Genomic DNA, 25,488 nt, shown 5'->3' with positions numbered 1-25,488 from the left:
AGCTCCCCCTAGTGGCAGCTTCAAGCAGCCAAAGTTTCATCATCTAACTCTATGACCGTGTAAAGGAATTCTTGAATTATTGCATAGGCTAGCATATTATAGCTACAGATCTGTATAACTACTAACCAAAATGGCACATAACATATTGGGCAATTTGGCTATTAGCAACATTGAAAGAATACACTGGTCTCGTAGGTCTGGCTATATTCATGAACATAGTGCTCATCCCAACAATCCCCCCACCACTTAGGATGGTGATAGGCTGCTGTGTATACATTTGTTTGCAACAGCCTGCCAGTAGGGTTAAGCCGATCTTGAGATTTCAGGATCGATTTTAAAATCCAATTTCCGACCATTTTCCAGCCGATAGCGATCGTGAAATTTGCTCGATCGCTGATCGGGATCCGATCTTTCCCAATCGCTCAACCCTAGTCAATGCTTCTCTATGGGAAAAGTCACTTTTAGGGTTGAGCCGATCTTGAGATTTCAAAATCCGATTTCCGATCATTTTCCAGTTGATCCTGATCGCGATCGTGAAATTTGCTCAATCGTCGATCGGGATCCGATCTTTTCCGATCTCGATCGCTCAACACTACCTGAAAAAAATAAATAAATGTGTCATTTTGGCTACTAGCTATATAATAAGCTGCTCTTATATAGGGGGATTAATCAGATCTATATCACCTTCAATATCTTGCATTCTTCGAAAAAATCAATGGAATACAAGTTCATTATTTTTTATCTTTATCCATTTGAAGCCAATTTTTTATGGACAAGGGGGAAATAAATCATGACTATAATATAAATGATGATACTAATATGAATCCATTACCATAAATTTACTGTAATTTGTAAAATGAGGATAATTATACTGATAATAACCCATACAAGCTCTTCCAAATTAAAAAAAAAATTAAAATTACAGACGCAAGAATTCAGACGTAAAAAAGTTGCTTATTTTCATACACTGTCCAGGAATTTACAGGTGGTTGGCAACAAGGATTAGGCTTCAGGCATCACCACTGATACTTATAGGTCATATTTTGGGATAGAGAGGGACCTCAATCAGCTAAAAAGATCTGTTTTCCAAGATGTCATTGACTTCCATGGAAAACAGATGTATTATCTGCATTATTCATTGGCACTTTGGATGGCCAACGCAACGGACGGCAGTCTTTCCTGACTCTTATCCCAGGATTGGAATGATAGAACATACTGTATATTAATATGTGAACCTGTAGTGGGTATATAAAATTTACGTAAGTGGGTTCTAGTCTTTTGGACTCTTTACATTCGCTGAGCAATGTCAAAAAATAACAGGAAAATACATTTATGTTTTCAGGTGAAAGACGCTCTGGATGCAGCTGACAAAATTGGCTATCCTGTCATGATTCGATCTGCTTATGCTTTGGGTGGACTGGGGTCAGGTCTTTGTCCTGATAAGGAAACACTCACAGACTTGGCCACAAAGGTAAGAGAGTGGGCTCTTCAAGGCAAGGGAAATTAGCTGGCAAGTGCTCCATTTAAAGCTATGAAAGCTCCCGAATATCCTGAGTACTCAATGTACTGACTTAATGGACCGATGTACTGGTGCAGACTGCAGATGCTCAAAGATAAACCATAGGAAAGCAGAGAATGGGATACAAAAGGATAAAGCATTTTTAGAAAGACACAATGAAAAAAGTCCAGGGGTAGAGAAAGAATTTTTAGCAAAAAAGAAATAGGATTTATTATACGATTTTTGACGGTAACGCCGTAATGTTTTTCCATTTACCGATTGCAATTCACTGCAGATCCTACTAAAATACTAAAAGTTTTGCAGATAATTTTTTAGCTATTTACCATAGGTTTATGACAAGGGTCAGGAAGAAATGCACAGCATTGTTTTTTGATGATTTATTGTATCCACTTTTTTTTTTTCCAAGGCCTTGGCAATGACAAACCAGATTTTGGTAGAGCGTTCAGTTGTGGGTTGGAAAGAGATTGAGTATGAGGTGGTAAGAGATGCGGCAGATAACTGTGTCACCGTCTGCAATATGGAAAATGTGGACGCGATGGGAGTCCATACAGGTAACTGGGTTTTACAAACATAATGCATTTGACTTAAAGGGTTTTGCCCATCATAAAAAGCGATGAGAAATTTCTAGTATTTTTTTCTGATCGGTGGGAGTCTACCTACAACACAGGACCATTCCCCTAAATGGAGATGTGTTCCAGTTCCCTACCCAAAGGGTGGCCAGGAGTTCAGAAAAAAATTTAGCTGAACAAAGTGTATATATGACAGTAAATAAGTACTGTGACTTGTATCTATATATCATTGAACTATACAGTAAATTGTATTTAAGACCGGGGCCCCATTTAATGTAAATGCTGAGATTCTGCCATGGAGAAATCGCGGCACCAAAAAATGCATATTTTTACAATACCTAGCTAATCCTATCCACACATTGCAGAAAAATATGCACTAACATAGATATCTTTTTCACTGTACAGGCGACTCCATTGTTGTAGCTCCTTGTCAGACTCTGTCAAATGAAGAGAATCAGATGTTGAGGGCCTGTTCTATCAAAGTTGTACGGCACTTGGGCATCGTTGGTGAATGCAATATCCAATTTGCTTTGCATCCCACATCACTGGAGTACGTCATCATTGAAGTCAATGCCCGGCTCTCCCGTAGCTCTGCCTTAGCGTCTAAAGCCACTGGGTAAGCTTGAGTCTGAAAATAACTATATTTAAGTAATTTTGGCAATCTTCTCTCAGGCTATGATGATGATAAAATGTTGTCTCTCTAGGTACCCACTGGCCTTCATTGCTGCTAAGATTGCCCTGGGTATACCTCTACCGGAGATTAGGAATGTTGTCTCTGGAAAGACCACGGCTTGCTTTGAGCCCAGTCTGGACTACATGGTGACTAAGATACCCCGATGGGATTTGGATCGCTTCCATGGTGCCTCAGGATTGATTGGCAGCTCTATGAAGAGTGTTGGAGAGGTTAGTCTAGAATATATAATGAAATCATCAATGCATACTTTCTCCATCATTTGGTTCATCCATCATTCATATTCTCTGAAGTGGATAAGATTAATAGTTAATTAATTCCATTGATATCTTAAAGGTGATTTCAAAGATTTACAAAAAATTCACCAAGAGCAGAGAATGAGGTAAAAGAACAAAAAATCTATACTTACATACCCCATCACTTAGGCAGGGTCTCTGCTTACTTCTTAGGCTGGGTTCACACGATGTACTTTGGCTCGTAATTTGGCGCCGCGGGAGCTTTTGCGGGCCGTTTACGCTCCCATTGATTTCAATGGGAGCCGGGACCGTATACGCGGCGCTATTTTGCGACCGCCCCAAAATCACGGCCGCAAAATAGCTACGTGCCACATTACGAGCCAAAATACATCGTGTGAACCCAGCCTCACAACAATCACTTACCATTCCTACGCACATGACCTCTGCAGCCTGGCTGTATATGGCATGTAACTGTGAAGATACTGGTTCAATGTGTATTTATAGCATGTAATCCTGGCATTAAGTAAGCAGATACCAGCGGGTACCATTGGCGGTACGGTACTGGAGCAATGGGCATTGGAGTGGCGAGTGATTGTAGTTTTTACGTTTCCTTCTCTTGGTGAAATTTTTGAACTTGCCTCATAGTCATTTTTTTCAAAGCCAAATATATTTGAGTATATTGATATACCCTAATTATTATTCTATATATATCTTTGACATTAAATGATATCTTCTAGGTTATGGCTATTGGCCGCACATTCGAAGAAAGTTTCCAAAAAGCACTAAGAATGTGCCATCCATCAGTCGATGGCTTCACCCCAAATCTTCCAATGAACAAATCATGGGCATCAGATGTCAACCTAAGGAAAGAGATGGCTGAGCCCACCAGCACCCGTATGTACAGCATGGCTAAGGTAATAATGAAGTCATATCAGCTAAGATCACATATCCTCCACTGTAATGGATGCATCTCACTGACTAGAACATGGTCCACCGTCTTCCATTATGGAGTCTGCTATTTTGGTGGATGAAATAGTGCAGTTTGCTTTGCTACCTTGTGAAAGACTCCTAATAGAGTCTCTGACACCTATTCAGACAGCTTAAGAACTATTGAAAAGACGTAATAGAACATTGGTATGATAGAACTGTTACCGAATACTGAAACTTTAATATGATTTATATTAGGCAATACAGTCGGGAATTCCTCTGGATGAAATCCACAAACTTACAGCCATTGACAAATGGTTCCTGTACAAAATGCAAGGTATTCTGAACATGGAGAAGACCCTGAAAAACAGCAAAAGGTAGGATCAATACATTTCAATGGGCACCATTGATGTGTAATAAACAGAAGTGGGTTCATATACTAAGCAATAATTCTCCTTCATGGGTGCTAATGTTACTAGTAGTATATGTGCTTAGGGTAAAAAAATTAAGAATCGTCATACATGGGTACGTGGAACAGGCCATTGCTTAGAATGAGATATCATGTGACAAAATACCTCTAAAATGTTCCGAGTTCCAGTTCACATCTGCGTTTGGTATTCTATTTGGGGTGTCTGCTTGGGGACCCCCCCGAATGGAAACCTATAGGCATTAAAAAGCGGATCGCTAAGAAACCACATGGACTCCATAGACTATAATGAGGTCCGCGTGCACTTTTCTCTCCGCATGTTTTGTGTGGAAACCGAGTGGAAACCACACGGACCCTATTATAGTCTATGGGGTCTGTGTGGTTTCTTAACTCTCCGCTTTTTAATTAGTTTGGTATTCCATTTGGATGGTCCCCAAGCGGACACCTCGAATGGAATACAGAAGGCAGTGGACTCTGTGGACTCGATACTTGGTACAGTTTCAGTGATGACTGCTAGAAGATTGTTTAACAGCAATGGTATCCATTGCACCAGCAAGACCTGAGCCATATGCCCAGATTGCTCACCTCCCCCTAGACAGCTATGACTTTATGGGATGAGACCTTGGGGAAACTTATAAAAGAAGGGAGAATCTGCTGATGGCTAGTTTCCCAGAAGGACTCTTGCTTCTTATTGGGGCAGATCTTGCTCCTGATCCAAGACTATGCACTCAGGGGTGAACCTGCCCCTTTCGCCGCCCGAGGCGAAGTGCAGAAAGCCGTGAGCAGGGACGTGGCTTAGCGGAGGGGGCGTGGCTTAGCAAAGGGGGCGTGGCTTAGCACCGTTCGCCGGCAGAGAGTAGGCCCGGAGACTGCCTGCGCTCTGCCTGAGCGTGCGGGGAGGCTGCCGGAGCAGCGCTGCTCCAGTGGCCTCCCCAAACCACCGCTCCGTGCTAAGCCAGTCCAGGACAGCTTGTCCTGGACTGGCTTAGGTTAGCAAAAATGCCGCCCTCCCTGAGGCCCTGGCATAGCGCCGCCTGAAGCGCTCGCTTCAGGTCGCCTCATGGGAGGTGCGGCACTGTATGCACTGCTTCAAAGTAAAAGGCCCAATAGAGTCTAAAGCTGGTGTACTACTCTAAATATTGTTTCTTCTCTAAAGGAATCTTTTGAAAGCGACAGGACATAATTCCCTAAAAAAAAGATAATTTCAGGTATTTTGGGCAGTAAAAGCCAGAAGTGCTATCATCGGTGACAAACAGCCATAAATAAAACCAACTGCGCATGGAAGATTCTCTATAAGCTAGTCATAATTAGCTTTATGTGTCGCCAAGTAAGATATTGCCTTCTAAGCCCCCAAATTGTTATGTTCGTACTTCAGTCTGGAAACAGATGAGAGAGCTCGAGACTATTTGACCGAATGCAAGGCTAGAATATGTTAGCAGTAAGGCGCGCCTCCAACATCCTAATGCTGTTAAAATACGTTTTTCTTGTGTTGGGTACAATAAGCAGATGCAGGAACAGGTGGCAGGGTCTTTAGAATTGGTGGTAGTAGACAAAACCGCCTCCATTGATTTACTGCAAAAGCACAAATAATTCACTTAACCTCATCAGTGCTTGGCAGACTGGAAGATTAATACTGGCCAGTGTGATAAAAACCAGATAAGCAGGGCGCGCTGCAACAGAGCTGCGGAACTTGTTCTATGCCAGGGCTGTGGGTACTATGTGGATAGATTTCACTAAAGGTATTGTCATAGAGACAAATGCAGCATTTGTTTTGTGAGATCGGTTGTAAACAGCCTATTAAAGAACACAAACCCATGTCCAATAAAATAACAGCTTAAAGTGAGTCTTTGCAATGTTACAAGCTCCCATTTATAGTAGTTCCCATTTATGTAACAATAGGTCAATGGATTAGGTAACATTTGACAATATGTACAAATCATAAGAGTCACAGTCATCTCATAAACCTATACATCAGGGGTCCTCAAACTTTTTAAACAGTGGGCCGGAGGCAGAGCAGGTCGCACAGACATCAGGAGCGGTGCCATCCAAATTTAAAGTGAAGTGCGCTCCATGGCCTGGCCCGAGCTCCCCAGGAGCTTCATTATAAATGCACGCCTGCCGGCGTTGTCGGCAGGGCCAGACAGAAGTGCTTGGCGGGCCGCATGTGGCCCTCGGGCCGCAGTTTGAGGACCCCTGCTATACATACATCCAAAAATCTAAGGGCTGGCTCATAATCCTACAGCAGGTTACATTATACTGTAACAGGGGTGCACGCAGATATCATAGAACCCCATGGGACTAAGCTATTGGGACTCTTAATCATGTTAATAATAATTTTGGGTGGTCCGTGCGCTAGAAATTGTAATCTATGTTAGGGCGTAGATTTCAAACTTTGAGCTATTATTTGCTGTAGTGTGAAGCCTTGCTTCTACTCTGGTGAGCAAAGTGTCACATTTTTATCGCTTGCTACTTTGCTGTGTATTGGACAAATCAGTGCTCAATATTTTTCCATGTATTTACACCAGACAACTGGTATAAATGCATTGATAAATTTCCCCTATACAGCTCTGAGTGATAAAATTTGCTGCTTGCTGCCACCACAAGGTGGAGCTCAGTGCATATGGATTAATACAGCTACCACTGAACTCTATGGAAATTGGAAGACTCTTCATACACTGTGCTCCCCCTTGTGGTGGCTACAGAAAAATGCAGAAAATGTTAAGAACAGTGCCAGGCCCCTTCAACCCATAGGCCCCATAGCATGGTCTGCCACACTGGGACAAATATCCTAGCAGGTTTTGAGAATGTCAATGTGCCCACTTATCAAGTATATTTGCACCAGGGGTAAGCCAATGGCAACCTGTCTCCAAAGTGGTTATTATGAAGGCAAATACATTTAGTAATCCATTCTCGGGTCTTTTGGAGCAAGCCAAACCCAGGCACAGAAGGTGCAAATCTTTCCTTTATGCCTTATCCCTGCTTTTAGCTTATGAAATACTGGTATGTGAATAAGATCTTACCCTGGGGCAGGGGCAAGTAATAGATTCAGTGTCAGCAGCTAAAACAGCAGCTCACCCATTTGGAGGCTAGAGACCTGACTACAACCACAGGAGCAGTATGAAGCTTCTAGGCCCATTGAAAAATCTGTCACATTGGTGGTTTGGGGTATAACAGTCCATGGAGTCTCATCTTCCTCTTGTTTGGTGGGCAGCGATCTCCACAGCGGCCTATTCTTCTCAAGTAGGATGTAGAGTTTCCTCTTCTTGTCTGCAGATATGAAGTCAGGGATGTAGGCAGAGAGTCTCCTTATGTGGTCTGGGTGATGCTACTACCCCTTTACCTATGTATTTCCAAAAAATAGGTCCACTGCTGCAGATCTGCAACCCAAGATAGTACAACCGCACAGCAAATGTAATTGCAGTTAATTTGGTTTAAAAAAAAAAAAAAAAAAAAAAAAAAATTTTATTTTTTATGGTCCTAAATTTCTGGACTTGATGCATTTTGCAGAATATCACATTGAAACTTACAGCCACGCAAATGACGGTAGCACGGCACCGTAGCATTTAGGGTAACACCCTTATACCGCCTTGTAGTGCACTGTCTTTTATGATATAGTTTGAAAAACCAATATGACAGCTTGTACATTGTTCATCCTTTATATCTCTCCAGCTCTGCATTTTTCCATCCTTCCTCCATTTAAGGTGATAATTTGTTCATAAATCTGAGGGTGTCTTTTAGTGTCCATATAAAAAGCAGAGGAATAGATAGCAGTAAATCTGTGCGCCCGGCAGTATATTATCTGTAGTGGTTTGCTGACTCCCTTTGACCTTTCACAGTTACGAGGGTTTTGCTGATCTTCCCTTGTTGCTTTTGCTATGATCATGAGTTCTTGATTGAATGTTCCAGTTTTTCTCGGGCCACTAGGGGGCATTATAGACTCAGGTAACAGAAAGCCATAGAAATGTTGTATTTGAAGAGCGGAATAGAGTATCGGACTATTGTGTATATGGTAATCGATTACACGGTTGAGTGGTTGACCACCAACATTTAACATATTACTTTCTTAGGTATACGTTTTCTTCTGTACAATAGATGTGACAATAGATTATATACAAGAAAACGTATCCAATGTATTATACTCCTAACATCACTATAGCTCATCACTGTATTATTGCAGTTTTTATAAAAACCATCAATATATCTTGTACTTGAAAATGACAGCATACTCGAAGCCCTGGAAAGTCGCCCAATCTAAAAGTGTCTACAACATGGACATGAAGTTCAGTTCTAGACTTAAAGGGGTTTTCCAAGAACTCCAGTAAATTCAGGGGTGGCCAATTTGGGTCTAAACAGAAAAAAGTCATATTCTCCTATCCCCAGCAATCTCCCTCCTGTGCTATAATTTGCTGGTCCAGAAGCGGACAGGCTCACATGACTGCTTAATAAGTTGTTGGTGAGGGTCCCAATTCAGATACGCCACCGATTCCTTACCAGAGGCCCCTGAGGTCCCAATAGGCCTCAGTGGTCTTATCAGCCTGTTTTCTTTCACTCCTAAGTTTTCTATAATTCCTGGAAGGCTTGGACTTGCCCATAGATGAACAGGTTAATCCCCCGGAGATAGCTGGGCCCACACTTCACCCTGACATAATACACTCTCTATACCTCATACTGACTCTCATCTTACAGCATCTCCACCAGGTTAGGCCCGGTTCACATCTACGTTTGGTATTCCATTCAGAGAGTCCACTTGGGGACCCCCCAAACGGAAACGGCCCCAGTCATCAATAATCTTGCAGCGTCTTTGTGCAGCTTGAGGTCTGCTCTTTGGGTCCAGGCCTCAGTACACAGAGCTGAGAGGGTCCCAGTCATGCGGCTGACTACTGACAGGACCCCCAGGATAAAAATAACCTTATAGGAGTTTGAAAATGAGTGTCATGTAATATTTGCATGTATAGTGGGCTCATAAACATGAATTTTAGTAGTGGTCCCCCAGCACCGCAGTCCAACACTGAGTAATGTTCAGCTCCATTAAAGTTTTCTGGCCCCAAATCATATACTCAAACAAATGACCTATCCAGAGGATAAGTCATCTGCTAGAACCGATGATCTGTATGGGGTCCGGGCATCAGACTCTCACAGATCACCTACTGATGACCTATTCTGTGGATATAGACAAATAATGAAAAATAACTTTAAAAAACTGGTGCCCTGGCACTTGTAAGATGGAGCCCTCAGTTGCAGCTACTCCCGGACACCAACCTGGAAGGTGGTGAGTAAACACAAGGGAAGCATTTCCCTTGTATTCTGTGGATAGGATCTGGAAAAAACCCTTTAACACACAAATAAAGAAAAACAAGCGGCCTTGGGATGAGCATTGTGCCAGACGGTGGTTTTTAAAAACCTAAATTCCCTATGGTTGACTAAGGGCTAGTTCACACGTGGGCAAAGGAGCGGTTTTTGACAGCGGAATTCGCTTCAAAAACCGCCCCTTTAACATGGTGGTCTATGTAGACCGCTAGCTTTTTTTTTCCTCCTAGCGTTTTCCGCCTGAAGAAGCGACATGACCTTTCTTCAGGCGGAAAACGCCTGAAGAATTGCATAGAAGTGAATGGGAGGCGAAAACCACGCAGTAAAAAAACGTGCGTTTTTTTTGCAAAAAAACTGTGCGGTTTTCGCCTGCAGTTTCTATAGCACATATAGGAAAAAAAAAACTAGCGAAAACCGCTAGCGAAAACCGCGTCAAAAACCGCACAAATAAGCTAGGCGGTTTTCACATGTGAACTGACCCTAATTGATATTCTAGGAATCGATCATATTGGAATTCACCATCTTTGATCCAATGTTCCTTAGGATGATAAGCCACTGCCACACCTGTTTCCCTTCTTGTCATTGACCTACTTGGACAAACCTGTATACAATGGCCTGGACAGAAAACTGCTGGCCAAACATATACCTCATCTGTATAACCAGCTTTAGAAACTGAAAAAAATTGCCTTATCTAATGTTTTATATTTCTGTAGAATGAGGCCATAGTTTGGTGTAACCCCATCAAACCCATGGATCCATCTTACTTTGTGCCATGGTGGCAGTGATATAGTGAAATTTTCTTTGAATTAATGAGTTCCCTTAATGCTAGATGGACATGGCTTTAGTGTTACTACCCAAGTATTGTTTATGTCTGTGTCTGTGACTAGAATCAGTTTTTGTTGATCCATCTCAGTAATTTTTTTTTGCAAAGTGAATGAACAAAAGAGATATCTAAAACCCATCAATATTTGATGTGACCAGCCCTATGCCTTCTATCGATTCTCAAAACTTTTGCACATGGTTTTTGAAGACATTCTGCATGGAGGTTGTTTCAAAAATCTTGGAGAACTAAGCCCAGATCTTCTGTGGATGTGGGGTTGCTCCAATCCTTCTGTCTCTTCATGTAATACAAGACAGACTGGATGATGTTGAACAGAACTCTGTGGGGACCATATGGTCACTTCTAGAACCATATGGTCACTTCTAGGTCTCCTCCTCCAAAGGTGCAAAGATCACACCAAATATTAATGGTATTTAGATTTCTCTTTTGTTCTATCACTTCATTTTGGTAACTGATAATAATAAACTATTAACACTAGAGATGGGAGAACCTCTCAGTATTCACTTTGTTGTGGGTGGTGTGGGTCCAAGATTAGTTTAGGGTCAAACGCTGTCAGGATTACCAGGAACCTATCTATCAAATTCCTATCTCTCTAAGGCAAACACAGCAAAGTTATGCCAATGTGGAAGTAACTACAGAGTATAAGATAAGATAAGATAAGATAATCCTTTAATAGTCCCACATTGGGGAAATTTCAATAGGTGAGGTAAAATAAAAAAAACATTCATACTCATTCATGCTCTTTGCCTTCTTGGTGACGTCATGCCACGAGAGTTCACATGGGCCATGCCTATGTCACCACAGAGGCTCAATTACAGGCCTCACCAGTGACCCTGGGTGCATGAGGGTATATCCACATGATGTAACGCAGCACTGATTCTTGCACGATAACTCGTGTAAGAATCAGCTTTGCAAAACAGAATCTCATTGACTTCAATGGGTTCTGTTTAACGTGCGCAACACATTGAAATCAATGGGTTAAAAAGCCTCCCATTGATTTCAATGTGTCATGGGCATGAAATGGAACCCATTGAAGTCAATGGGATTTTGTTTTGCAGCGCTGATTCTTACACAAGTTATTGTGCAAGAATCAGTGCCACGTTACATCGTGTGAATGCACCCTGACATCTCCTGGAGGTCCAAAAGAGGTAACAGAAGGTGGTTCTGAATGTTTTTTTTAAATTTTTGTCACCTCTTCTGGGTGACGCCAGAGTATAATGCAGTGGACATTTTAGATGGTCCAAGACAAATTTCTATTTGTTCAATTTTGTAAAAGATCTTGGAATATTTGGGTCGAGCCCAGCTCAGTGCGGGTCGGTTCGCCCATCTATAATTCACGGGTTCAATTTTTGAAAGCATTCTTACTAAGCAATATTTTTTCCACACCTGCCTATACCATTTGCATAGTATTGTACATGGAATGGACTGATTCAACAAAAAGGCATATTTATAGAAAATCAGATCCTGTATATTATGCTGATGGTTTTTCATGGTTTCTATTGATGGGTAAGCCATTTCCAGGCTCCTATAGAGCCATAATGTGTAGTCTAGATCCAATCCACACACGTTCTACAATATCAAAGTTTGTTTCTTGAGGCTTGCAGAGATGTATCTGCATAAGATGCATAATTGATACATTGCTGAGTATTTAAGGCTGGACATAAAATGTCTTTAGTGATGTTTGTTTAAAGCCGGAGGAAGTCTCAGTTGGATGTCGCCAGACGTACATTGTATCATGGTCCGTGTCCCCTTTTTGGATGATTAACCATGTCACAAATCCAGGCGATGAAAAGGACAAGGAGGCGTGAGGGACATTGAATTGTGTCTGGGTGATTGGGATGCGTCACGCATACGTCCAGTGCATCCCTTCGTTCCCTCTGCTCCTTCTGACAGGTGAAAACTTACTCATTAAGAGGAATTTTATTCATCCTCCTTTTATCATGTATTATTGAACACGGCATGTAAGGAGTGCAGGAACTTTCAAAGAGGAGCAGGGTGAAATCTTACGCAAACATCAAGCATGCTGGAAATAAATGAATAAAATCTGCCTTGCTTTATAAAAAAAATGAATATACCCCTCATATGCGGTATATAATATTTAATGTAATAATATAAACTATACAGAAATTATGGTAAATCTGTAAATTGTGTTTGATGGTATGGAGTGTAATCTGAAGACTGGATTTATGCTTTTCTTCAGTGAATCTGTGCCAGAAGAGACATTGCGTCGTGCCAAGCAAATTGGGTTCTCCGATCGGTATATTGGCAAGTGTCTGGGTCTGACGGAAGCTCAAACCAGAGAGCTTAGGCTGAACAAGAATGTCAAGCCATGGGTCAAGCAGGTATGTAGACCTTCCATAACAAATTGTAGGTGTGTAATGGTAAAGTATGGTTCCCATTTCCTAGTATGTTATGGTCGTTGCACTCGATGTTGCACTTGCTTTATATGATGATGAGCTTTCCATAGTGATCAATATCAGAGACTCCTGGCGTCCTCCACCAGACAGCTGATTGCAATGGCCGCTGCGCCCTGGAACTGGCAGCCCAACAGGCACAACGCTGTACATTGTGTGATGGTTGTGAATGGTGCCACAGCTCCATCTGAATTCATTTAAAGGGGTCTTTCAAGCTCGGGAAGTTAATGTTGATGCAAATTAGACCACACTAGCCAAGCAGGCAGTAACATTGTGGTGTCTATCGCAGGGCAGTATATGTGAGCTATATGTCATGCTCATTTGCATCAACATTAACAGGGCTTATATCTTTGGAATGGCTGAATGAATATGGATAAACAAAACACCAAAATGCTCAAAGTGACAGCATCGATCGGACAGGTCATTTTTATAACTGCATCGTGCTGGGTGTGGTGCACATAGATATAAAGTGATGTAACATTGGGCACAGTTTAGTCACTAGAGTCTAATTGAAAAACTTCCTTACAAACAAGAATCTGACTTCCTCTACTATACATACAAGTAGGATAAGTGTCATAGAGATAGCTAATACTATGGTTAGGAGACCTGGAGGGACGAGGGCAACAGTGCCAGGGAAGAAGGGACCAAAAGTTTTCAACTAGTGCCATAAGGGACTTTCCTTCTCTTTTCTTGCGCCCTTATAAATAAGTATTAATAGATAATTTCTTTGGAAAACTAAAATTTGCAACAAGTCTCCAAACTTCTTCCTGCGGATTCCGTGGCTAAAACAGCCGTGGCGTCCACGGCGCGAGACTCCCTCCTGATTAGGCCCATTCATTCGGGCCTAATCAAGAGCGGAATACCACGACTTAATTCCAGTGCACTGCATTGCATCCCGCCATGGCTAGCCACGCGGATAGTTCACACGGCAGAATTTGGTTTCCACCGTGTGAACATACCCTAGAGTGGGCCATACACTTTCAATAGATGTTGGCCAATTACTCACTTCTACTCTTAACCCTACTGGGTCAAGTGTCCATGTATTCGTAATAATGAAGCCACTGCCAGATACTTATCTTCCATGAGAACAAAGTATTGGGTATGTTGGAATTCAACAATGCTGGTGCCCCCATGATATGATCTGTAAGGGGATAGGTGGGAGTCCATACTTGTCCAATCATGTTGAATTTGGCATTTAATTGACTTTACTCTTATGTATATGATCATGTTAAAGGTCGTATACCCTGAAGGACACTGAGGACGTTACTAAAAAACAACAAACGACTTACATTTACAACCCTATGAAGGCAGATTACATTAACACAATATTTACACACTGGAATTGAATAGGAAAATTTGGATGTGGCCAAGAATTTCAATGATCTCCAAGACTATATTAAAATGCAAGGGAGGAAGACTTCAGCATAAAACAAGAACCATGGCACTACGGTCATACTTTGAAGCTACTGGTTGTCACATCAGGAAACAGACGCAAAGATTTCTTATGCATTATTATTTAATCTCTCTGAACCTGTCAATACGCTTTCTTGACAGTAGTAAAACAGGAGGCTTCAGAAATCCGGCAATTAATCTGAAAGAACAGCCTTCTAAATATTAGCATTCCTGAAATATCTACAGGGCATGGATTCTAGAGGATCAGATAGCGTCATGGTAGCAATTCATGAGTTACAGTGCACTGAAACCCATGGAATATATATATATTCTGTATATATAAAAGTTGGAAATGAATGAGAAAAGTACAAATGTCCCAATAACTTCTAGCTAAGGAAATCCAGATAATAGAAGTAAATCCCCCATTATGAGAAGCACGATCAAGTAGAAAAGATCAAAAGGTTCACTCTCCAGTCCAAAGCCCTTGTGTTTTTTTGGAATACATCAGATACAATAACGTCATGAGCGGTAGGAATATGCAGTTAGTATTATCAGACTGGCCATATGCACTATGAAGACTTTCATAGTATCTCGGCCTATGTCTCCTCTGCTTTCCAGACAAGTCTGTAGTTTTTTATATCATTTTCACTTGTATAAACCAGGGATTTTTTTTCTATAACTCAACAGCTGCTCTATAAGGATCAGGACAAAATTTTAACTAAGGGGTGTCCACTGATGACACTTGCCGTAATAGATATTATCAATTTTTTAAATAATTAAAAAGGTTGTCCAATTATGGACACTTATCTCCTATCCACAGGACAGGGGATGTGTCCTATCGCTGGAGGACTGATCGCTCGGTTCTCTGGTGATCAGTAGGATAGAGGACTGAAATTCCCCTAATACCTCTTTGTGAAAAGAACACAATGGGACTGCCTGGACTATAATGTCCGGCAGAACCTGCAACCCCATTGGAGTAAATGGAGCATCGGTAACCCAACACACTAGTGCTCCATTCACAAGGAGGCATAAGGGGGACTTTTGGTCCACTGTCCTCCTCATCAGTGGGAGACCTGGAGAACAGGCCACTAGGGATCACACACTTACCCCTTGTCTTGTGGATAGGGGATAAGTGTCCATAATGGGACAAAACCTTTATGGCCAGATTCTGGTTCATATTCTTTTTTTTTCTAATCCGTTTATATTTTCAGATTTTTTTATTCTGTTTCCTGTGCATAGTTATAAGGACAGCTATCTTGCCTTAGTTGTTAACAGTAGATGTGCTTTACACCACGTGGATAACAGAAGCCTATAATCTAGAGATGATTCATTGACTTCTGTAGCAGACTGTTGTGGGTATGCTCTATGACCTGTGCAAAGGTCATTGTGTAGGGAATAGGGTTGATAGATCGATTTTAAAATCTGATTTCCGATCATTTTCCAGCCAATCCTGATCGTGAAATTTGCTCGATCACCGATCAGAATCTGATCTTTTCCGATCCCGATCACTCAACCCTAGTCAATGCTTCTCTATGGGAAGTCACTTTTAGGGTTGAGCCGATCTTGACATAACCTCTGACCTCGATCATGCTGGAAAAGATCGGGATCCAATCGCGATCGTGAAATTTACTTGATCGCCAATCCGAATCCGATCTTTTTCCGATCCCGATCGCTCAACCCAAGTAGGGAAGGTAAAGAGGTGAGTTGTCAGCATTGGATTTATCAATGATATTTTCTCTAAATAGTTGTTAGCTTTCATTGTAATCTTGTCTGTAATGATAATGATAAGGTGGCTGCTCTGAAGTGATCTCTACAGAACAGGAAGTATCAGCCTATGATAAGGCTTAGGAACTGGAGCGAATACTGCAAATTTTCAGAACTCTTTAAAAATAGATGCCATGTCTAATCCATCTGCCATCACTGTATGTCGCAGTAGACCTAGAGGTCACACCTCCTACATCAGGGGCATTCGGGAGACAAAATGTCCTATCTAAATTTTTCCTTTTAAAATAAAATTCTAAATATAAATTTTTTTCTATTTCTTCGTGAGATGATAGAACTTTATAAATCTACAGCGGCCTACCTGTTAGAATCTCTTTCGGAGTAAACCAATCGGATCGCTAAGGAAAAGTAGGAATGGATCCGGCAACATTACTATTAAAATCTTGATATTTTTATATCATCTGACAGATTAACCTTCTTTTTGTCAGGCAATTTCATTTTCCATTTTCATCATTCCTTATTTCACCCACAAAGCAATTTCTACGCTGCTCTTTGAGAGCTCCCATTGAAACGGTGGCGTTCCGCTGAAGTGGCAATTAAACAGTATATAAAAACCTGTAATCACGAAACATCAGGAGCTGACCTGGTTTAAACGTGCGGCATCTGGCTCTAAAAAACTAGCCTCGCAGCCATCTCCCGAGGTGCTAACATTGTTTTATGGGCTAATACTTTATTTTAAGTGCCCCATCATTACTAAAGTAATTCTGCATTCATGGCAAGCTCCTCTATTTTAATGAAGTTACTTGGTATGCGCCGTTGTAGCGCGGATGCATTTGTACGCTTGATCCTGTCATTTGCCATGAGGTAATAGAATCCTGGTTAGAGCTAATTAATGCGACACTCCTTCATTGCTGGACCGCTAGCCAGGTGGTCACATAGTCTATGGCCCATCGCAGTGCCATAACTATTAATTAGCTGTATGTGAGGGTTATTGTAATAGGACATTATTAGCATCATTATTGTTGGTCATCTCTTATTTATATAGTACTTTTCCAAAGCTGGCCTTCCCAATATAGCATTAGAGAAGAGGCCATTGTATGAGCATATAACTTACAGCTCTATATAGATAGATGAACTCTATTACGATCATTGTGATATTATTGTGTCTACAGTACACTATGTATCCGCGTTGTAAATACATTTTATGCCGCTACTATCATTGCTACTTCTTATTAAATATGGATAATAAAATAGAATTTGTGTTCAAGGCTTTGTAGAAGGTAAAAATGACACTAAGTAAAGTTTTACATGAATGTCTGAATGTTTTACATGAAGATTGGTTTTATACTGGGCATTGGCGTGCCATATGTCTAATGGGATCTTTACATATAAAATACTGTATCAAGTGGATCTTATAGGTAGAGGGTTAAGAGATTTGATGGGGTTGAGACATTGATGGCTAATGCTTAGGATAGGTTATCAGTATCAGGTAAGTGGGGTTCTGATATCCAGGACCAACACCAATGGGGACCACTGCTGATGACATCAGTTTCATGTGGCACATGGTACAGATTTGGCTCAGTCCAATTCAAGTGAATGGGACTGATCTATAATACCAAGCACAGCCCTTATGCAATACATAGTCCTTGGTACACAGTAGAGGCCGCACCCCCCTCCTAAATGCTGTGGTATCAGCTGATCTGTAAGGGTGTGAGACCCCCAGTGACAGATATTGGTAACCTATCCTCTGAACAGTTAACACCCCTACAATAGTTAATAGTACCCCAGTGCGAAAGAATTAGATTTCGATTTTCTTGATCTTAACATTGAATCCATTTTTTATTCTACAGATTGATACCCTGGCCGCTGAATATCCTGCAATAACAAACTACCTCTACCTCACCTACAATGGACAGGTACTGTCGGGGATATGGTGCTCTGATTTTCCCACCTTAGGCTGAATATCTAAGATCAATTTGATATTATTGTAAATCAGTTGTATTAAATGGTGTTGTAATCTGCTAAATCCACAAAACTAACAATACTGGTCATTTGTTATCTATATGAGCCCATTCAGGGGTCAGCTAGTTTGTGACCGCTACGTCCTGACGCCCTATTGTAATGGTATAAGGGTACAGTCAGGAGCCCTGTTCCATCCAATCCAATGGCCATGCAATTCTGCAAGTAAGACTTTAGTATAACTCATTCTTATGTGTAGAACCCTGGCTCCTTTGGACGCCACAATGGGACAGGGTTTCAGCCATATATGGTTTGGCCTTGCCCTTATCTTACTAATTTATGTCATTATGTCATATAAAAAATTGAGAGTCTTCCGTGGTTGATACCTTTTTTAATGGCTAACTAAATGATGACAGATTGTAAGCTTTCGAGGCTGCTTAGTCCTCTTTGTCAGGCTTAGTAACTACCTATAGCTTGCAATCTGTCATCATTTTAGTCTGACATTAAAAAACGTATCAACTACTGAAGACTCTCAATTTTTTATATATCATATCTACTGGCTAACACAGTACAAAGATATTTTTCCTTATCCATCATTTATGTCAGATCACTACACCTATCATTTCTGACAATCTGACAATCCAACATCTGACAATCTGAATTCCGAAAATCCAACATCCGACAATTTTAGCCAGATGGTCTACAGCCATAGTAATACTAACCTGTAGATTTTCAGACTTCTGAATGATAGAAACCTTCTTCTAAAATGGCTTCATGTAGATATTAAAGATCGCTAGAATATGTTTTTTACAAGACTAATGATCACTCTCTTTGGTATACTTTTGGGTTGACTATTTCTAAATGGAATACAATCATACGGCTTCATGAGACATTTCCTATAAGCCATACCCAGGACCTTTCAATATTTCCGTTTATGATCTATATCTCCTTGCTATGGTTAATGCTTCTACTCATTTCTTCTGCAGGAGCATGACATAAAGTTTGATGACCATGGAATGATGGTTCTAGGCTGTGGCCCGTATCATATAGGTACTGTCTGAGTCCTGTCATCCTCTCATGTCTGTAATAAACACTTCATAAAAACACAAGTAGATAAATGGGACTGCAAATGGGGACAAGAGCAGTAAAGACACATTGTATGGAACAGGACACTGCTACAAATGTATTCGACTTTATAATGGATTCTGTACTTGGAAGTTCGTTGGCTATAAGTAAGACATTTGAAGTACCTTTTATAATACTCCTAGGGTATTATACAGTATGTTAATGTGGGTGCTCACACTTTGATTCTGTAGTTTCAAATGTCTTCCATTAAAATTTTGGGACGGCCAACCTGTTACGCCCTGTCCCTGGCCGAACCTATAGAGGATTAATGATGGCAATGCTATTGAAAGTGGCATATAAGCAGCTATACATCTGCGATCAGAATCACCTCTGAGTGGGGGGTGTTGCATTAGACTATCAGCTGTATATTACACCCGCTCACTACCCTGTTTCCCCAAAAATTTGTCATCCACTGAAAGTAAGACATAGAAGAGATTTTGTTGAATTGCCTAATGTAAGGCATCCCCCGAAAGTAAGACATCCTCCAATAATAATAGTTTTGCTGTGTAAAGATTGTATGAAGAAAAACATTGCAGCCGGCTGAACACTGTGCGCGATGTTCCATGTGCACAGGTATGACGGCTGCTGACGCCGCTGCGATACGTTGTATCCACTGTCCTTGCTGCTGGGAGATATCCGCTGTGCATACACTAAGCATCGTATGCTGCGGGGAGTCCACTCTCCCAGCTCATCCCACAGCAGCAGGAACAATGGATACAACGTACGGTATCACAGCAGCTGGCTTTACTGTACACACGGAGCACCGCACACAGTGTTCAGCCAGCTGCAATCTTTTTCTTCATAATGTCTTTGCGCAGAAAGCACATCTCAGCGCGGTGGTGGCAGCAGCACACAAAAATAAAATAAGACATCCCCTGAAAATGAGACATAGCATATCTTTAGGACCAAAATTTAATATAAGACACTGTCTTATTTTGGGGGAAACACGGTACTACTTGCCATGCCATACATTTAGGACATGATGTAGTAATGGCTTAAATTGAATGTGTTGCCAGGAAATGTTCTTTTTATGTCAAACACATTTTTTAAAGAATTTTTGGTGTTCTTGTTTTTTAATTTTTCCATGTTATTATCTATATTTAAAAAAAAAAAAATCTTAAAAAATCTTGCAATTTCAATTCCTACCCCTAAGCCTAAAATAATCTGTGACTTCCTGTTTCTTGAGATTGAACCATAGGCCATAGACGCAATGGTCTGGAGTAGACCCTATTGATTTTTATTAGAGGCATGGGTAGAGGTCATTGTGCAGGTCGAAGGTTAGATAAGAAATCCCCTATTGTGACTGGTGGATTCTGTGTCTTATCTACATATACATGATAGCTGTGACAGTGTGCTTATAAATAAGGTGGCTGCTGCTATATAATATACAGAAAACAGAATCTATTAGCATTATTTGGCTTTGTGGTTAGACTCAAAATTTTTAGGATTTTTTTCAATAGTTCTTTTAAATATGTTTAACATAAAACTTAAAAATGGGTTATTTTCTGTTTATATATTCCCTTAAAAGGCCGTATACAACCCTCAAAACCACTGTTAAACCATTGATATGCTGTTACTTACATAGTACATAGACATCCCTGGAGGATCAGACATGTTAAGATTCAGCAGCTCAAACTTCCTATGGTGAAAAGTCAAGACATCCCAATAAACATTTCAAGGTCACCCGGTCACCCCAAAATTGTCAGTTTCGACCGGTATTAATCTAATGTGTTTGGCCACTGTAACCCATGCGTGCTTTAAGCCGAGAAGGTGCCGGAAATCAATTTAATGGAAAACAGTGACACACTTGAGCCTGGGGTCTACAGCGTGTCATCGGTAACTAGCAAATTAATAAACTAAGTCTTAATGAATACTATTTCACATAATAAAATATCCGCTGCCCGACATGTAAGTTCAAAGGAAATACATTATAATGCGAAAGATTATAAGTTTCCAGGCAAAAAATAAATGTCATTAACTTTTAATAAGTGAGATAGCTCTCCTACTAGACTAATCTGTGCTTGCCGACAAAAGAGTTTTAACCTTACTGATTCATGAACGGCTTCCCTCCTTGGGTTCTATTTCCCATTTATACAGATAATTGTCTAGGGCTCCTCAACCTTTAATGAGACACATTTTCAGCACTGGTGAGATACAGTTATGAACAGACAATGAATAGACATCTGGCTAAACACACCATCTCTGCGTGCCCAGGTGGTGGAAGCATTTGTGCAGGTTAACTCTTTCCAATAGCGCAAACACAACACTGTTCTTTAATTTAGAAAGCAAAGATTCCGTTGGACTTTATGGCAAAATTTTAGTATATTAATATCTAGAGATGAGCGAGTAGTATTCGATCGAATACCTCGCTCCCATGGGAATGCGTGTAAGCGGCCGAACACCAAGGGGTTAAGCACAGTGAATATTCGATGCGCTTAACCCCTTGGTATTTGGCCGTTTACGCGCATTCCTATGGGAGCGAGGTATGCGATCGAATACTACTCGCTCATCTCTATTCATATCATTTTTAATACTATTATTTGACTGATAAGCAGTGTAGCTTGAAACGCATGGGAACAAGTGTAGGTGCTATAGATGGGAGCATCGTTTATCTGGAAGAGACACCAGTGGTTCTGGTGTGCACCATAAAGATGTTTGACAGTTTATTCCCATGTAAGCAAATGGCTGTCGAGATGGGAATAAAAGGTCATAAGATCGAGCAAGCACTACTGCTCTGTACTGTTCAAGAGGGCATTCACGCTTGCGCCCATGTCCGCCCGCCGAGTTTCCGTCCTATTCCCCAGAGAAACTGCATAGGGGGCGGTCAGTTTTAAAGCCCATTCATGTGATTGGGTTTTAATAGCAAACCGCCGGTGTATGTATGCCCCCTCTCCGCGGGAAAACCGACTTTGTGTCTGGCCCAAAAAAAAAAAACGGTTTCCCCGCGGAGAGGCCTCATACGAACACCAGCGGTTTGCTTTTAAGACCCATTCAAATAAATAGGTTTTAAAACTGACCACTAGGAAGCCGTCCCCTATCCATTTTCTTTGGGAATTAGGACGGAGACCCGGCGGGCGGACACGGGCCCAAGTGTCAAAGCCCCCTTAGTGAGTCTTATAGAGGTGAATGGGAGCTATGGAGAAAGCGCTGAGCCGCTGTCCTACACTTTCTGTAGCTCCACAGTTATGGAAACAGCGTAGCTTAATGTGCTATGTAGTTATCATAACTCCGAACCACCTCTATGCAGTTAGGCTAGGCTCACATAGCGAAAAAATAAGAGAAATTCCTCTTTATTTTCTGCCGCCGTGTTTGGCCGCAGTCTTGTTGCTTTCCTCTACTGATAAAGCCCAGATAAATGCGTTTAGTAGGCAGGGACTCCCGAGCCGTAGAATCCACGACAAGATCGAGCACGACTTTTTTTCCGCATCCTGCTGCAATCTCTGCCTCCCATAAAAAAACAATAGGTGCAGAACTTGTCCAGATTCACTCCCAAGTCCTTGCCAGATTCCTACATGTGAACATATCCTTGCAGTGTGGAGCTGCGCTATTTGTCAGTTTGCTTAAGTTTTGGCTTGGCGGATGGGACTTGTGAGCAGTTGGTTCTGTCTTGGCTGCGATTTGCAGAGAGGAGAATAATAACCCGTTAAGAAGATCCATTGTAAAGGACAATATCTGTAATATGAAGATGTCATATAAGTAAGCAGACTCTACATCTTATGTGCATGGGGGTATCTCCCAGTACAGATTATCTTGGGGGAAAGAAGGATTGGGCAGGTTGAAATTCAGCATTTTGATCCATTGTTCTTCCATGAAGGATGCTGCCACCACAGGCAGGTACATACAGTAGTCCCCTTTATCTACAGGGAACATGTATGTATGGCTGAGCCAAGCTTGCCTGTGTATGGGCGAATTGGTAGGAATAGGTGTTAAATATAAAGGGTTATGCCTGACACCTTCTAACCAATGGCTACTTAAAGCTTTGCACTATTAGGAGCCCGAGTCACCTAAAAGTAGCAATGGCCAACCTCAGCCATTGTTTTGAGCAGCTTCACAGCTCCTGTAGATGTAGATATCTGTCACACAGTATGGAAAAGCTTCTATAACAAAGCTTAGTGTTTCACTTACACCCACTTTCTGCATTGTATAGGCAGCAGTGTGGAGTTTGATTGGTGCGCAGTTTCCAGCATCCGCACACTACGCCAGCTCGGCAAGAGGACTGTGGTGGTGAACTGCAACCCCGAGACTGTCAGCACAGATTTTGATGAATGTGACAAACTTTACTTTGAAGAGCTGTCACAAGAAAGAATTTTGGATGTATTCCAACAAGAAGTGAGTAACTTTAATTCCTTCATTGCTATGATGGCTTTTATACACACTATATACTGTAGTATGACCATAGTGTCTGGTGCCATGCCTACTATATAACCCTATGCACACAGTGCAAGACATGTAGGAAATACGATAGATAGATAGATAGATAGATAGATAGATAGATAGATAGATAGATAGGAGATAGATAGATAGATAGATAGATAGATTAGATAGATAGAGTAAATAGATAGATAGATTAAATAGATAGATAGATAGATAGATAGATAGATAGATAGATAGATAGATAATATAGATAGATAGATAGATAGATAGATAGATAGATAGATAGATAGATAGATAATATACAGTAGATAGATAGATAGATAGATAATAGATAGATAATATAAATAGATAGATGATAGATAGATAGATAGATAGATAGATAGATAGATAGGAGATAGATAATAGATAGATAATATAGATAGCTAGATAGATAGATGATAGATAGGAGATAGATAGATAGATAGATAGATAGATAGATAGATAGATAGATAGAGTAGATTTGCATAGATAGATTTACATCCTATATTTCAAAAAGTTCATCATATTATTACAAAAAAAAATATTTATAACAAAAGGTAAAATGATGAGAAATAAAGTCAGAGTTGTAAGACATAACAGTGTAATTATGAGATCTAGAAGTCGTAATTATGAGAAAAAGTGAATATTTTGAAAGAAAAATAGTAATTGTAAGATATAAAGTGATAACCATGAGAAAATAGTCGTAAGTCATAATTATTATGTGAAAATACATTAATTTTCTGCAAATGTTCCCTAAACCTGTCATCTCTCCTGCAATGACCCTGTCTGAGATCTCTGTATAGTGTCGCTATTCTGTAATTCTTCTAAGATATTGAATAATTCGAGTACTGAGTGTTACCAGCTGGGGTAGATCTTAATCTGACGCGCTACTGTCGGTGCTGTCAGCTTCATCCTGTGTATGGAACGGTAATGCCCACTTGTCAGTTTGCCTAACCTTTAGTGTCTGGAGAATAGGGTTAGGGTTGGTTTCATAAGATCTTCCAGGATCGGAAAAAAATTGCCAGAGGGTGAATTGAATAAAGTAATAAAATCTATGCTTTTCACCAGATCAACCCCCCGCTGTTCCACCATCTTTTATTGTTTTTTCATTTTCCAAAATTTTGCCCATGACCATATTATGGCCCTGTTTCGTACTGGGCAGCAGTGGAGCTCCATAGAAAGACCAAAGACTTTTACCATAATTTTAGTAATTTTCAATTACAATCTTAGACATACAGATTTTTTTTCTCTGGTAGATTCATAAGAAATGATGGAGTGTTTTATCAGATGCCATGTGTACAGAGGTATACTCACCTTTTTGGGGACAATATAGTTACACATATGGCACCCTATGTAGCCTGAATGTTCTGCTACACACATGAGCCATAACATATGTGGTGTCCTGATGGGAATTAACTATATGCCAGTGAGAGTCCACACATAAATCCAGGAGCTGGGGAATAAAGAGAGGGTACTAATGTTAAAGAAGATCTATAACCACCTTCATCAACAGCTAGAATTTTTATTCTCTAGCCCCCGCCATTCCTGAGCTATCGGTGCAGTTAGTTTCAGCACCCAATATAATAAGTAGGTTCTCTACTGTCAGGTGGGTGGTCCTGGGCTGGATCAGACAGTCCAACACAGAGTAGGAAGCCTACTTAACATACCAAGTGCTGAAATGAACAAACATGATAGCTTGGAAACCCTAAGGGCTATGGAAAAAATTCCAACTGAGCTGGAATCACTGTGGAGTGGAACCTAATGCAGAAAGTTTAAAGGGGTTGTCCCATCACAAGGATCCTATCTATACTGCTTGTTAATGTGGATTTAAGACTTTTCCTAAATACAATGCTTCAGCAAAACTGCTTTGTTTGTCCACTATCTTACTTTATTCAATTCTTTGTGGCCACAGCCCTGACTTAGCTGCTCATGAGTCAAGTGATGTATCTGCTGCTCTCAGGGGGGAG

The 25,488-nt window shown here is 40.9% G+C and overlaps 1 protein-coding gene across 1 annotated transcript in view; it reads left to right on the top strand.

The window, feature by feature from the left end:
- Positions 1–25,488, top strand: part of CPS1 (carbamoyl-phosphate synthase 1) — a 60,170-nt gene that overhangs the window by 16,231 nt on the left and 18,451 nt on the right. The window contains exons 16-25 of the mRNA XM_075284940.1: positions 1,343–1,471; positions 1,926–2,070; positions 2,494–2,704; positions 2,793–2,991; positions 3,753–3,929; positions 4,201–4,319; positions 12,718–12,859; positions 17,896–17,961; positions 18,991–19,054; positions 23,277–23,458. Of these exons, the coding sequence (XP_075141041.1) occupies positions 1,343–1,471; positions 1,926–2,070; positions 2,494–2,704; positions 2,793–2,991; positions 3,753–3,929; positions 4,201–4,319; positions 12,718–12,859; positions 17,896–17,961; positions 18,991–19,054; positions 23,277–23,458 (1,434 nt within the window). The remainder of the gene's footprint in view (positions 1–1,342; positions 1,472–1,925; positions 2,071–2,493; positions 2,705–2,792; positions 2,992–3,752; positions 3,930–4,200; positions 4,320–12,717; positions 12,860–17,895; positions 17,962–18,990; positions 19,055–23,276; positions 23,459–25,488) is intronic.

Source organism: Leptodactylus fuscus, chromosome 8, assembly GCF_031893055.1.
Source record: "Leptodactylus fuscus isolate aLepFus1 chromosome 8, aLepFus1.hap2, whole genome shotgun sequence".
Classification (NCBI taxonomy): Eukaryota; Metazoa; Chordata; class Amphibia; order Anura; family Leptodactylidae; genus Leptodactylus; species Leptodactylus fuscus.
This window is presented reverse-complemented; position numbering and strand designations above follow the sequence as displayed.